Source organism: Phoxinus phoxinus, assembly GCF_949152265.1.
Source record: "Phoxinus phoxinus genome assembly, chromosome: 24".
NCBI lineage: Eukaryota > Metazoa > Chordata > Actinopteri > Cypriniformes > Leuciscidae > Phoxinus > Phoxinus phoxinus.
The window spans coordinates 9,451,844-9,465,680 of record NC_136899.1 but is presented as its reverse complement, the minus strand read 5'-3'; the positions used below and the strand labels follow the sequence as shown (position 1 = coordinate 9,465,680).

The 13,837-nt window shown below is 38.8% G+C and overlaps 1 protein-coding gene across 6 annotated transcripts; it reads left to right on the top strand.

Moving 5' to 3' along the window:
* Positions 1 to 832: 832 nt before the first annotated feature.
* On the top strand, positions 833 to 10,331 carry ythdf3 (YTH N6-methyladenosine RNA binding protein F3). Of its 6 annotated transcripts, none has more exons than XM_079601523.1 (6): positions 833 to 892; positions 997 to 1,255; positions 1,633 to 1,657; positions 2,195 to 2,274; positions 3,050 to 4,699; positions 8,705 to 10,331. In XM_079601523.1, exons 2-6 carry the CDS (start codon positions 1,232 to 1,234, stop codon positions 8,726 to 8,728), a joined length of 1,803 nt encoding a protein of 600 aa, XP_079457649.1. In that variant the 5' UTR covers positions 833 to 892; positions 997 to 1,231; the 3' UTR covers positions 8,729 to 10,331. The 6 variants fall into 6 exon arrangements, with proteins under 6 accessions (XP_079457649.1, XP_079457648.1, XP_079457647.1 ...); XM_079601522.1 differs by having other exon boundaries at positions 833 to 910; XM_079601521.1 differs by having other exon boundaries at positions 833 to 1,255.
* The last annotated feature ends 3,506 nt before the right edge of the window (positions 10,332 to 13,837 follow it).

Genomic DNA, 13,837 nt, shown 5'->3' with positions numbered 1-13,837 from the left:
GGGATATTTTTATTTCTCAGTCTCACCCACCTCTGTTTGGTTGCACCCTATATATTAAAATTTATAGAAGGGCTTTCTTTATTATTGTGTAAAATGTTTGTAATGATTAAAATAATGAACAACATTTACAGAGTAAATTACTTACAGAGTAAGTTCTTATATTGTTATTTCTTACTCTAATTGTTTTATTTTTGCTTTAACAGTTGTACAACACATTATATTTTCATATATACTGATCAATATATGAAGTCACGTATACAATTAATAAAAGGTTTTTAATATAGGTCATTTGGAATTTCTACATAATATTAATTATGAATTAATTATGCATTTTTTTTATTGTTATGTCCCATGGTCACTGAAATTTAAAATTATATAACTTCAAAGCAGTTATAAAACTATATTTGGAGAGAAATTATCTGTTAGCTTTATGCATGTTTTTGTGTTTTTGAACCGTATACATTTTTCCCTCTCTGTGTACAGATTTTGTTTTATTATTGGTTGAATGAAATTACAAGTAAGCTGGGTACATTAGGATAAACATGAACATATATATATATATATATATATATATATATATATATATATATATATATATATATATATATATATATATATTTTTTTTTTTTTTACAAATATTAACACATTTCAATGCTTTATTTTCCCCCAAAACATAATATTGTTTTTAGAATAATGATCTATTTATCCCTATGAAAAGACATGCCATAAGTATACTAATAATTGTGTAAAATGTAAAGATCACTTTCATATAACACCACCCTCTGTAGTCTCAATTTTACCCAATAAAAGATGGGTAATATTCATAGACAGTATATTTTGTACTGGATGAAAAAGCAGGCGCATGTCTCCTCTTTGACGTCAGCGGCGGAAGGTCAGCGCTCAAACGGAAGTGAGAGTCAGAGCCCATCCGCCATTGTGGAGCAGAGCAGGGGTAATATTCTCTCCAGACGTTAACACAGTGTGTGAATGTTTCAGAAAAACTAAAACACACCACACAGCCGCCAAGCTCCACCAACCGTTTGACATTCGCCGTCACTACCGCCCGAGAGGACCGCTGCCGACCGTTTGAGACCGGGCGAGGAGATCAACGCCTGAGGAATACGCTGTGATTATAGGGCAACCCGGAGAGAGGAAAAATAACGCGAACCCGCAGCGGTGGCAGGAGAGACCGTGGACAGTCATAACAGCGATCAGTTCGGGCTCCCGGAGGATGTCTGCGATAACTGTCGATCAGGTACGCGCTTCCATCTATACTATATAACTATATACACATGATGGTGGTTCAGGTAGTGGCTGTGGCTGTGTCTCAAACCATAGCGAGCTACCTACCTAGACAGCATTTTTGGGTTTCATTGGCGCGCTTTGAACGAATGAACGCTCCAAAACAAACGAACGCACAAGAAGGTAATTCATTCGGTATAAAGAAAAGGGGGAAAAAAAGACAACACAAATCATATTCAAGTCGCTTCTCCACAATGAGAGCTCTTGATATTTGATAGCTGTTCCTGCTAGGCCAAATTATTGTGTACATGTTCTGTTCCTGATAAAATGGTGTTCATGGTGTTTTTTTCTCTCTTTGTCACTGTCCATACACCTTGAACCCAAAATCAGAGACCTAAAGGACAAGGAAACAAAGGTAAGTTATGCAAAGACTCGTTTTCTTCAGGAATGTCCACTTTTAAAGCGACCCTAAAATGAGCCTGTCACAAAATTTGTTTCTTTTTTTCTATGGAACAGAATATTATCCACACATCCACATTCACTTTCGTTACATCCTTTTCCTTGCAATGAAAGTGCTTGTGAATGTCATTCAGCCAAAGAAAGTCATTTCATATGATTATGTGGATGATGAACTGTCCCTTTAAGGGTGTTTAGTTTACTGATGTGTTTCTCACTGTCTTGCTTGTGTGGATTTATAAATAGTCACTCCTTATGTGAATCATATTTTATGTAGTAGACCAGTCTTAATGTTAATCTTTCTCTCTTTGTGACTTCGTAGTCCTGACAAGCAAGCAATTTACTGTATTTAATATTTAGAGATTGTTAGATAATCATTTTAAAATTCAATTTACTTGCTTACAATTGCGGTCTCATGGTTTCATATCAGAATCATGGTGTATTATTGAAGTAAAATTAACTGACACACTGTCTTTTTTTAAATAATTTTGTTTAGTGCAAAACGGTTCGATGCATCAGAAGGATGCTGTAAACGATGATGACTTTGACAATTATCTGAGCAGCCAGACAAATCAGGTGAGTTTCTGTCATGCTGTCATATTAGTTGTCTGTACTCTGAAAATATTATTAGTCATTTTTTCCCTTCCTTTTCAGTGTTACATTAAACTAAAGTTTATCCTTGTACAAATGAATAAAAAAAAAAATCTGTTACAAATTCCTGACCTCTTTCATATTTTTAGTTGATACCTATACATTTTATGTTATGTTACAGTTCAAAAGTTTGGGGATGGGAAGATTTTTGTGCTCACCAAGGTTGCATTTATTTGAGCATAAATACAGTAAAAATAGTATTATTGTGAAATATTATTACAATTCAAAGTTTTCTATTTTTATATATTTTATAATGTAATTTATTACTGTCATGGAAAAGCTACATTTTCAGCGTCTTTACTCCAGTCTTCAGTGTCACATGATCCTCCAAAAACATTCTGATTTGTTGCTTAAGAAACATTTCTTATCTATGTTGAAATCGGTTGTACTACTAAATTTTTTTTGTGGAAACTGTGATGCATTTATTTTTTCAGAATATAAATTTAAAAAGAAAAGCATTTATTTGAAATAGAAATCTGTTGTAACATTACAAATGGATTTACTGTCACTCTTGAAATATTTGTGTCCTCCCTGAATAAAACTATTTGTTTCTTTAAACAACAGCAACTTTTGAACAGTAGTGTGTTCATCACACTTTTAACACCTATTATGTTTTTGTCACATCTTTACACACTCTTTTGTTACAGCCATTTGTTCGTTACATAATCATTACTGACTTATCTTTAATTACACCCTACAGAGTAATAGCTACCCACAAATGTCTGATCCCTACATGCCCAGCTATTATGCTCCCTCTATTGGATTCCCTTACTCCTTGGGAGAGGCTGCATGGTCCACCGCAGGAGACCCGCCTATGCCGTACCTGACCACATATGGACAGATGAGCAATGGTGAACATCACTTCATTCCCGACGGAGTCTTCAGCCAGCCTGGTGCTTTAGGGAACACACCCCCTTTTCTCAGCCAACACGGATTTAACTTCTTTCCTGGAAATGCAGACTTTTCCACCTGGGGCACCAGTGGTTCTCAGGGACAGTCTACACAGAGCTCAGCGTACAGCAGCAGTTACGGATATCCCCCGAGCTCTTTGGGCCGGGCAATTGCTGATGGACAGGCTGGATTCGGCAGTGACACGCAACTTAGTAAAGTTCCAGGGCTCAGTAGTATCGATCAGGGAATGGCTGGGCTCAAGCTTGGCTCCGACATGTCGGCCGTTACGAAAACGGTCGGGTCTCCTTTAGGAGGGACACCGGGTATGAGTAGCATGGCTGCCAACAGCATGCCGCCTGTTAGCTCCTCCGCACCAAAACCCACGTCTTGGGCGGCCATCGCGAGAAAACCCGCGAAACCACAGCCCAAGCTGAAGTCAAAGCCCAACATGGGTTTGGGAAGCGGCCCAACGATCCCCCCTCCGCCGATAAAGCATAACATGAACATTGGTACCTGGGAGGACAAAGGCTCCATCACCAAACCCCCTCATGCGCAACAGATGCTTCCCCCTCAGCCGTTGTTGCAGCAGCAACTCATGGGCCAACCTCAACCCATGATGCAGAGTCCATTGCCTCCTCAAGCCCAACACCAGCAGCTCCATCTACAATCTCCTCAGCACCCTCACCAGCTGCCTCCAGGTCCTCCCCACCCTCACCATCACTCGCAACCAGGTCCTCCGCAGCCCCTGCACCCATCTCAGGTGCAGAATCCCCCACCCCAAAATCGCTGGGTGGCCCCTCGGAACCGAGGAACCGCGTTTAATCAGAACTGCGGCATGGAGAACTTTGGCCTTGGGACGGGAGTCCCCATGAGCTCATCACCTTCTTCCGGCGAGGTTCACCCCGTGCTGGAGAAGCTCAAGGCCCTCAACAATTACAACCCCAAAGACTTTGACTGGAACTTGAAAAACGGACGGGTCTTCATCATCAAGAGCTACTCCGAGGACGACATCCACCGCTCCATCAAGTACTCTATCTGGTGCAGCACAGAGCACGGAAACAAGCGCCTGGACGGCGCCTACCGCTCGCTCGGTGCCAAAGGTCCACTGTACCTGCTCTTTAGTGTCAACGGCAGCGGACACTTCTGCGGTGTGGCTGAGATGAAGTCCACCGTGGACTATAACGCCTATGCCGGCGTCTGGTCCCAGGATAAGTGGAAGGGCAAGTTTGAGGTAAAATGGATCTTTGTTAAGGACGTGCCCAATAACCAACTGAGGCACATTCGCTTAGAAAACAATGACAATAAGCCTGTCACCAACTCCAGGGACACTCAAGAAGTGCCCCTAGAGAAGGCAAAGCAAGTGCTTAAAATTATTGCAACTTTCAAGCATACCACCTCAATCTTTGACGATTTTGCACATTACGAAAAGCGGCAGGAGGAAGAGGAAGCAATGCGAAGGGTAAGCGCAGCTTTCTGCCACTCTTCACAATAGCAGAAGGCAAGCACTGCACCTTTAGATCTCGTAATCATTGTTATGTTTTAGTGCTGTCAGCATGTCCATCTATTTCCAAAGGTAGTTTTTTTTTAATAGCAACTCATATCTAAGCCAGATTAGTCTTTCTGTTTCTGTTTCTCTTTCTACTGCATATTTCTGAAAAACCAGACAAAAACAGAAGTCAGTCATAATTAGAAATTAAATGTCTGATCTGGTAACTCGGTACATAATTACTGGAGGTTATGTAATATGTTGTTTGTGTTTTATTGCTCAATATGGTTTGCTCAACCCATTTCCCCTATATTTTAATTAACCAAACTGCTAAAGTCTCAGCATATACTAGGTATTGTGAAATAAAAATTGTGTTAAAAAAAACAACAACTAAGAAGTCTCTGCCCATCTATTGACAAAAAGGCTGGTGTCGAGCGGTGACGCCAATCAGTATCACTGCTCAAACAGCAGGCAGATGTCCCATTAATAGATTGGACTTACATCATTTCCTGCCTAACCAACACAAATAATTGATGTCTGTGCCCATTACCTTGGCACCAGCTGCATTTTATCCTTGTATGCGAGTTATGAATACAGCATTTAGATCAGATTTCACACTATTTTGGGGGTTTATCAGGTCAGACCCTTAAGGATGAATTTCTTGCATTTGAACCAATGGAGTCATTTAGTATAGAGCTTAAATTTGTTTGGATGTTGTTGGAAAATGTTTGGCACTAGGTTTAAAACCTGCATGACTCATTGGCATGACTTATAGTGATACTGTGGTCATGTACTCACTTCAAAGTTTTGGGAGTGACTCCCAATCATGCGATGGCTGACATGGTCATAACAATAGCAACATTTTACCATCACATGCCTGTAAAGAAAAAACATGAAAACCAGCAGTCTAACCTGTTTTTTTTTTTTGTCTTTCTTTTTTTTTATATTTTGACCAAAGCTACCAGAAATGTTTGAATTGTCTGGCAATTGTTAATAAACCTTCACTGAACAGAGTTCTGTGATTTATGCATGTTAAGCTGCTGTTTTTTAGTCCTGTAAATAACCAAATGGTGAACTGACTGAATTTAGCTGCTACATGCATATGGCCTGTATGCAGAACTCTATTGGCCTTATTACATCAGGATGTCAGTTGTATTCAGCTTATTGAGTATTTGTCACTTACACAATATATTGTGCATCTTTACGTAAGCCACTACAGGATTGTTAGTAAAGATCATGAATGGAAAAATTGCAATCAAAATGGCTTAATCACGGTGTCTTGCTGCTGCACATGGACTAATTTAGCTTCTTTTCGTGAGAGATTATCAAAACCTCATATTTAGTTTTTATCCAAACCTAATTTTCTGTCTATTTCATTATCTTGCCAATCATGTTTAGATTGCCAAAGCCATAATAAAATCAACTATTAAAATGAAAAGGGTCTCCAAGGCTTGTGGTTTAAATTGTGAAATCTAATGCATATATATATATGAGCTGTGATTTTTATTAATTTTTTTATCATCATCAGAATTGTCAGCCGTTTATTTAAGAAAGATTTAAAGTCATTAGCTCATCAATTTGACATCTGATCCACTCACCAACTGTTAATTTTTATTTCCCCACACAAAGCATTGTGTCGTAAAAGTGCTGTCTATAATATTATCAGTAGCTCCAGCTAAGAGGACTAAAGCCTTGTAGTGGCACATCACATGTCTTTATGATTTTTGGAGATACTAATGAGTGTAGCTTTATTCATACATATTCACCATGTATTCATAGTCTCTTGATTTAGCTAACATTCCCTCACATTCATTCATGTTGCATGTTCACTGGCAAAGCAGTGGTAAGCACTGGTGTTGTCTTTTTTTTTTTGTGCCCGCTGCCTGTTTTTGCCTAGTAAGCAAAGTAAAAATAAATTTAACTGGGTTATGCATTGAAATATGTTAACTTGTTTCTCAGCTCTTCAAGATAATAACATGAACATTTGATGGAATTTGCCTCCTTTATACTAACACCTATTGATGTGGTCGCAGCATCATTCAAAAGGAAGTTTTCAGTTACTTCATGACATAATAGAAATACCCTGTTCACAAGCATATTTGTCACCCATGATTCATTTATTTTTTAATAAAATGTCCAAAAGCGGTTTCTAAGTGAGTAGTATTCAGCTGTTCATATAGCAGCCTTCATGTGAGGTAACCACCCCGATATAGAATAAAATGGCTTTTTATATGACAGGTCTTCCAACTCCTGTGAACATTTACTTGCTGCTTTAAAGGTGCAGTAAGTGATTTCTGAGAAACACTGTTAATATTTGAAATCGACACCCAAAAGAAACACCCCTGCTTTTATTGCTCTGCCCCCAAAATAATGAACACGCAGGCAAAGACCAACAGCTGGCGCATCAGACAGCTTGCGCAAGTATGGATGGATCAGCTGTGATTCAACAACAGAACAAACTGGTGTGATGTCATTTTGAACAAAATAAGGCCAAAACGAAGCTTGTTTTGTTCATTTCAGGAACTCTATCATTGGTTTTGTTTTGTTTGTTTCAAACTACCATTGGTCCGTGGCGATTAAGTAATAGGTAGATGTTTGCTGAGGCACCGCCTTCTTTAACCTGGAAATCTTCTCTGGTTCATTTCTTCTATTCAATCCGTCGAGGTCAGATGCAAGTAAAAACATGAACACACTGGAGAGCTGCTTTGTAGTAGAAATTAAAGTAGTTATTCTAATTGGAAGACACATGTTTTTTTTCATATTTAATATTTAAACAATCTATTGTATAAAGTGCCGAATTGCAGAGCTTGTGCAAACATCCACATCACTCGGATCAGATGCTTTTCTTAGCTGCTGTTTTCTCACCTCTTAGTTGTTTGTTTTATTATTGAGAAGCACACAGCGCATATTTACATATTCATTCATTTACATATTCATCTAAAAGCCACTCTCAGGAGTATATTGAGGCCTTTACTCACGGATTGAGCAGAAACAAAGCAACCTCTGAAGTCCAAAGCGTCCGTTTTCAGGCCTTCCCGCTCTCTAATGCCTTTTTAGCGCTGAAAATCGTATATGCCCCCTATTGCTGATTGGCTACAATAGTGTTTTGGTGCTCGGTGGATCGGTCCAATTGTTTTTTTCCCCCCTCCTATTTACACAGCCAGGATTATGTACAGACACAATCTTTTTAAGAACAGATATCTAGTAAATATTCACAAAATTGTTTGTTTGGGTGTTGATTACAATTTTCAAAGAGTTTCAATCGCTTACTGCACTTTTAAGGGTGAAAAGTTTTACTCTGCAAGTCAGAGAGATCTAATCTACCCTAACTGTCTGGAAACCACTGGCTGTGTCAGCAGTCCAGATACCGGTACTCTACCCTTTACTGTTACATGCATTAATACAGCAAGCATTTGTTGGACCTGCAGCTTTAGTGAGCTTACATTTTAGCTTACAAATTTTCTCAAAATTGCTCACTTCATGACCCACAACTTGCATGTTTTTATTTATTTAATCTAATCTTTGTCAGATTTAAAAATGAATATCCATTTTCATACTGTGCATTATAATGTTGCGATGCCTATTAATTGTTAGCATATAAAAGAGTTGATTTAAATTTATTAATTTTGACAAAATATTATAGAATTTATATACGCCAATTTAAATGAAAATAATTTTCAACTAATTTGAAGCGGCTTGGATTTTAATATCAGTTCATTCCTACGGTTGATCGGATTGAATTGTGATAAGAAGCATCAGCCAAATCACAACAAGCAGAAAAGATTCTAGAGCATCTTGCAGTGTTGAAAAGATTCTATTGACTTCCTGAGCAAGTGAAATACCACAAGTGTTTTTTAAAGACACTTCCGTTTTATCATCTGAGTTTACACAAACTGGCTTAGTAAAAGACAAAGATCTTCTTGATGGCTTCATGTTGCATTTCATCATCTAATTTTGTCTCTTTGTATTTCTTTACAGGAGCGAAATAGAAATAAACAGTAGGTTTACAGAGATCTCCTTGGTAGAACATCAACACTAATGATGTAGTACCTTAAATATTGTGTAACCTCAGAGGAAGAACGATGTACGAACACCGAATCAAGACAGTGGACTTTTCTGAGTCAACTTCTGATGGATCTGCCCTTACGCTCAAGTCTCGCACGAAACGGATAGAAAATCACTCACGTAAACTGTTATCTTAAAGCACTTTCAGACCTTCTAAAAGCTTCTACCAGTACCCTTAACTGTCATCGGACATCTGTTTGGTATTAACTGACTAACCAGTGTAGCTGGTCCTGAGGATTTCAAATGTATTTGTAGGCTTATTGTTTGGTGTTTTTTTGTTTTTGTAAATCATTAAAATTTTAGCGCTCTATACATTTGAGCACCCTCAGAGGACACTAGAATTATGTAACCAAGGAAAGAAAAATCTTTACTTGAATTTACGTGAAGCTGTAACAAACGTAATTGAGGCGCAGAAGCTTGCGTCCCACCTGACTGAATCCCAAGTCAGAATAATCACATCCGATATTATAGACTGACTCCACAGTAGCCCTTTCACCTTTGTGTATCAGCATCTATTTCTGTGTACCAAAAGATAATTTTGCAGCTTGGTGCAAAATGACACCAGCCAATGCACAAATGTTTTTTTTTGTGTTGTATTTTTGTTTGTTTATTTTTCTTGCAATCTTGTAATTCAAAAGTGCATTTGTCTTAGGAGAAACCTGCTCAAAAATGCCATAAGTTCCTCTGAAGTCCATCATCCTCAGACGTAACCAGGCCTGGTGTTCAGGATAGCCTCTTTAACGCTTTTTTTGGACTGATCAGGATTCTGATCTGCTGCTAATCAGGATTTAGTCCGAATTGCCGAAGCTCAGCGAGAATGGGACAGTTTTCTCCTATAGGTGACTCGCTAGCTAAAATAAACATTATACATGTTTAGCGATGCCACGTTTTGAGTTTTTCATTTCAGAATGTGCTGTTTACTCCTTTAATTAACGGGCGCAAGATATCGTCCAAATTTGTATTGCATGAGAACTTTTTGTTTTTTGCTGTTTGCAACTATATACTGAGCATTATTCAGAGGCCATGCAAATGAAACAATCTATTTAGGTCTTGAGTTTATTGATCGATTGAATGATAAAGTAATATTGTTGTTATGGACTGACGTTACGGTCCGAATGTTTCCCCGCTGGGGTCCAGCTGCGCAGGCTGCCGGTGTCTTGAGATCACACTCCCACCATAAGACATGATCTTCTCAAACATCTGTGAGTAATGCAAAGTAATTACAGTCTCTGCCATTTCCTGTTTGTTCACTGGAAGCTGCCTTCTCCACAGGCCACTTTAGGCTGTTCTTGCTTCAGGACGATGTGGGTAAGAAGAACTGGTCCCAGTGATGAACCAGGCATCACATCTGGGTTCACGTTCTACTGTTGCGGGACGATGACACTGCTGCAAAAAGAGACACCTTCCGCGCCCCTCCTCTGTGTGCTTTGGTTTAAGGCCATGCTTGTATAGGTTACTGTAAATCGATGCTTCTTAATGATGCTGATGCTAACAGGTATGATGTGATTGATTAATCTGATTTGAAAAATAAATATAGATTTATGAAAACATTCTGAAAATTGTCTTGACTGCAGCAGGTTTGGTTGTCTCAATTATTTTAAGTTTAGAAACCAACAGTAATGAGTAGCCTAATGTGAATTGTATTTCTCTTGAGTTCACTACAAGATTATTTACTAATACAAAACTATAAACTCCACTCAAACACTTTGGCCTGGTTTCACAGACAGGGTTTAGATTAAGACTGGGCATTTAAATAAACGGACCTTAGAAGAAGAAGAAAAACGTTACTGTAGAGTGCATCTTGAGACAAAACAATGGCAGTGACATTTTAAGATATGTCCATGTAAGTTGCTTTCAGTTAAAACAGCTCAAACGTGTATTTTAGTCTGGGACCAGGCTTAAGCCTTTGTCTGTAAAACCAGGGGTCCGTTCTTCGTACGTCGCTAACTCACTTAGCTGGATTTGATTGTTGGCGATTTGGCATGATCTTGGATTGTTTGGTTCTTCGACGCTCATCCTGGGGTCCGTTCTTCGTACGTCGCTAACTCACTTAGCTGGATTTGATTGTTGGCGATTTGGCATGATCTTGGATTGTTTGGTTCTTCGACGCTCATCCTGGACTTGCTGTCATAGCAACAGGTGCGCAATCTTAAACCTGCTCGCGAGCAGGCTTATTTCATGTTAACAGGATTAGATCCCGGCTTTATAAGCGGAGGTGATCCGGGAAGTCCTTTAGCGCAGCGCGATAGCGAACTTTTAGAGAGATATAGTTTTTCTCGTGACTCGTGAGTGTCATTTGTATAATTAATTTGTTGGAGCAACACACTTAATGTCGGAGTCGGGCTTTAACAACAGCACAAACTGTGTGCATTTCCCTGAGATTCTTTGTGAGTGATACGGTGAACTTGGTGAAAAGTGTTGTCTGTCGTGCCATTCACAAAGTTTACCTCGCGCTCAAGCTTTTTTTTAGGGGTTTTTATGTTTTTTCCGGACCCAAGGTTGTAAAGGTTTTTTTTTTTTTTTTTTTTTGCCAATGCAGGTACATTATATTTTTTTAATGAAGATCATGCAATCATGACTTAGCCAATAAGTATGATTTACAGTAGCCTTTGTGTCAGGCTTCACTAACGTGATTGATGCCACAGATTGTAGCGACACACGTTCCCATCAAGGCCTCAATGAAGAGGATTTTGTGAACAGTGTAAATGTGCAGGTAAGTTACTATTACAATTCTAAATATATCATATTAGTAATATTATTATATTAAATAAAAAAAAAAGGAATGGAATCAAAAAGTATGCAGTTGACTGACTAAAATGTCTTGGCGGTGTGTGACACCATATATCAGTCACATAGTCACATGTAGCACATTATTTGAACATGGAAACGGAAAATATAAATATCAAGCACACTGTATTACATAGACTACACGAATTCTGAGCCTAACATAACTATTTTTTTTCCATTATGTAGGTGATTACAACATGCTTGGAGACACAGGGGCTATACCTGCAGGCAGACCATGGGCAAATAAAGGGAAAATTTCAGTGTCTGAAAAGTCTGAGGGTTGCACCTGACAGGGACTGTGACATTATTGTTACATGTGCCGTATTACACATCATTGCCACATCAGAAAGGAGAGGATCCCTGTGGTGGAGGTGCAGCCTGATGATGATCTCGCCTGATGATGACCTCCACCAGTGCACTTGGACGGACCTAGTAGCAGAGCGACACGGGACAGAATTGTGGGACTTTTAAAATTCACTAAATGTTTAATAAAAGACAAATATGCTTAGTTCCTTTTTTATTTCAATTATTCTTTGTAAAGAAAAGCCAGTGATCAAGCCATCTTTTGCCTGCAATAAGAGATATTATGCAAGGTCAGCAATAGTACTCTGTGTGTCCTTTTGGAGAGATATTTTTACATTAGCCTACATGCAGTGTTCACTTTCATAAAGTAAAGCAATTCAGGCTTTAGACCAGCCATTTGGATAATAGGCCTACTTAATTTAATGCAGCAACAAATTATTTTACAGTGTACTAAGATAATTAAAAGTATCTAAAAGTAAACTAAAATTTACCAGTAATGAAGCTGTTGCTGCTACTGGTCCCTGCCGTGGGTCTAAGGAAGAGCTGCCCCCAGAGATGCCCCCCACAATAGGGTCAATTCACATTCAACCCAAGGGCCAGCCCTTCTGTCGGGGAGTAAGTGACCACCACCTGTTTTTTATTAATTTTTATAGCCTTTTTCTTGGTTGCTGCACATGAACAACACATGCACATCATTTAACAGTGTATTTTTAAAAGAGACCAAGAACAGTATAAGTAAGTAGCTTAGTAAAGATTACCATTTTCACTTTTACTTGTTCCAATGTTCTAGTGGGTGGTGGCTCTGACATTACAATGAACAAAGTAATTATGAAATTAAATTAAAATACAAAAATGTATACTGTAACAAGTGATAGAAACATTTAACATGGTCCCCACTATTGAATTTAATTTGTTTGCTACTATTTGCCAGCCCCATCTCCTGGCTTTTACAGACTTTGATGTCTTCCCTTGCGTTTTCATTAAACATTAAAATTCCGCATAAACTTCGACTAGGCTACTAGCTTTTGCTCTGCTGCGGAGAAAAACTGTGCGTGCTCTTTGGCCACGGTGAGCAGCCAATAGCAGCGTTGCTGATCAATGTTTCTACTATCGATACATATCGCCTTTTAAACCAGCGCATGCACGCGCAATTATCTCAGATAACTCAATCCAGCTATACTAATCATAACCGGCTGGTGTGTTCGAAGAACCCAATTAGCCAGATAATGATTAGGCCGATTATATCATCTTGGATGTCTCGTTTGATCTCGGATGTTTTAAGCAACGTACGAAGAACGGACCCCTGGACTTGCTGTCATAGCAACAGGTGCGCAATCTTAAACCTGCTCGCGAGCAGGCTTATTTCATGTTAACAGGATTAGATCCCGGCTTTATAAGCGGAGGTGATCCGGGAAGTCCTTTAGCGCAGCGCGATAGCGTACTTTTAGAGAGATATCGTTTTTCTCGTGACTCGTGAGTGTCATTTGTATCATTAATTTGTTGAACAACACATTTAATGTCGGAGTCGGGCTTTAACAACAGCACAAACTGTGTGCATTTCCCTGATATTCTTTGCGAGTGATACGGTGAACTTGGTGAAAAGTGCTGCCCGTCGTGCCATTCACAAAGTTTACCTCGCGCTCAAGCTTTTTTTTAGGGGTTTTTATGGTTTTTCCAGACCCAAGGTTGTAAAGCAGATTTTTTTTTTTTTTTTTTTTTTTTGCCAATGCAGGTACATTATATTTTTTTATGAAGATCATGCAATCATGACTTAGCCAATAAGTATGATTTACAGTAGCCTTTGTGTCAGGCTTCACTAACGGGATTCACTAACGAGACTGTAGGCTACACACGTTCCCATCAAGGCCTCAATGAAGAGGATTTTGTGAACAGTGTAAATGTGCAAGTAAGTTACTATTACAATTCTAAATATATCATATTAGTAATATTATTATA

Coding starts and splice junctions, on each gene's coding strand:
- ythdf3 (XM_079601520.1), top strand. CDS start 1,232: ATGTCTGCGATAACTGTCGATCAG. Junction 1,256..1,632: donor CTGCGATAACTGTCGATCAG/GTACGCGCTTCC, acceptor ACCCAAAATCAG/AGACCTAAAGGACAAGGAAA. Junction 1,658..2,194: donor TAAAGGACAAGGAAACAAAG/GTAAGTTATGCA, acceptor AATTTTGTTTAG/TGCAAAACGGTTCGATGCAT.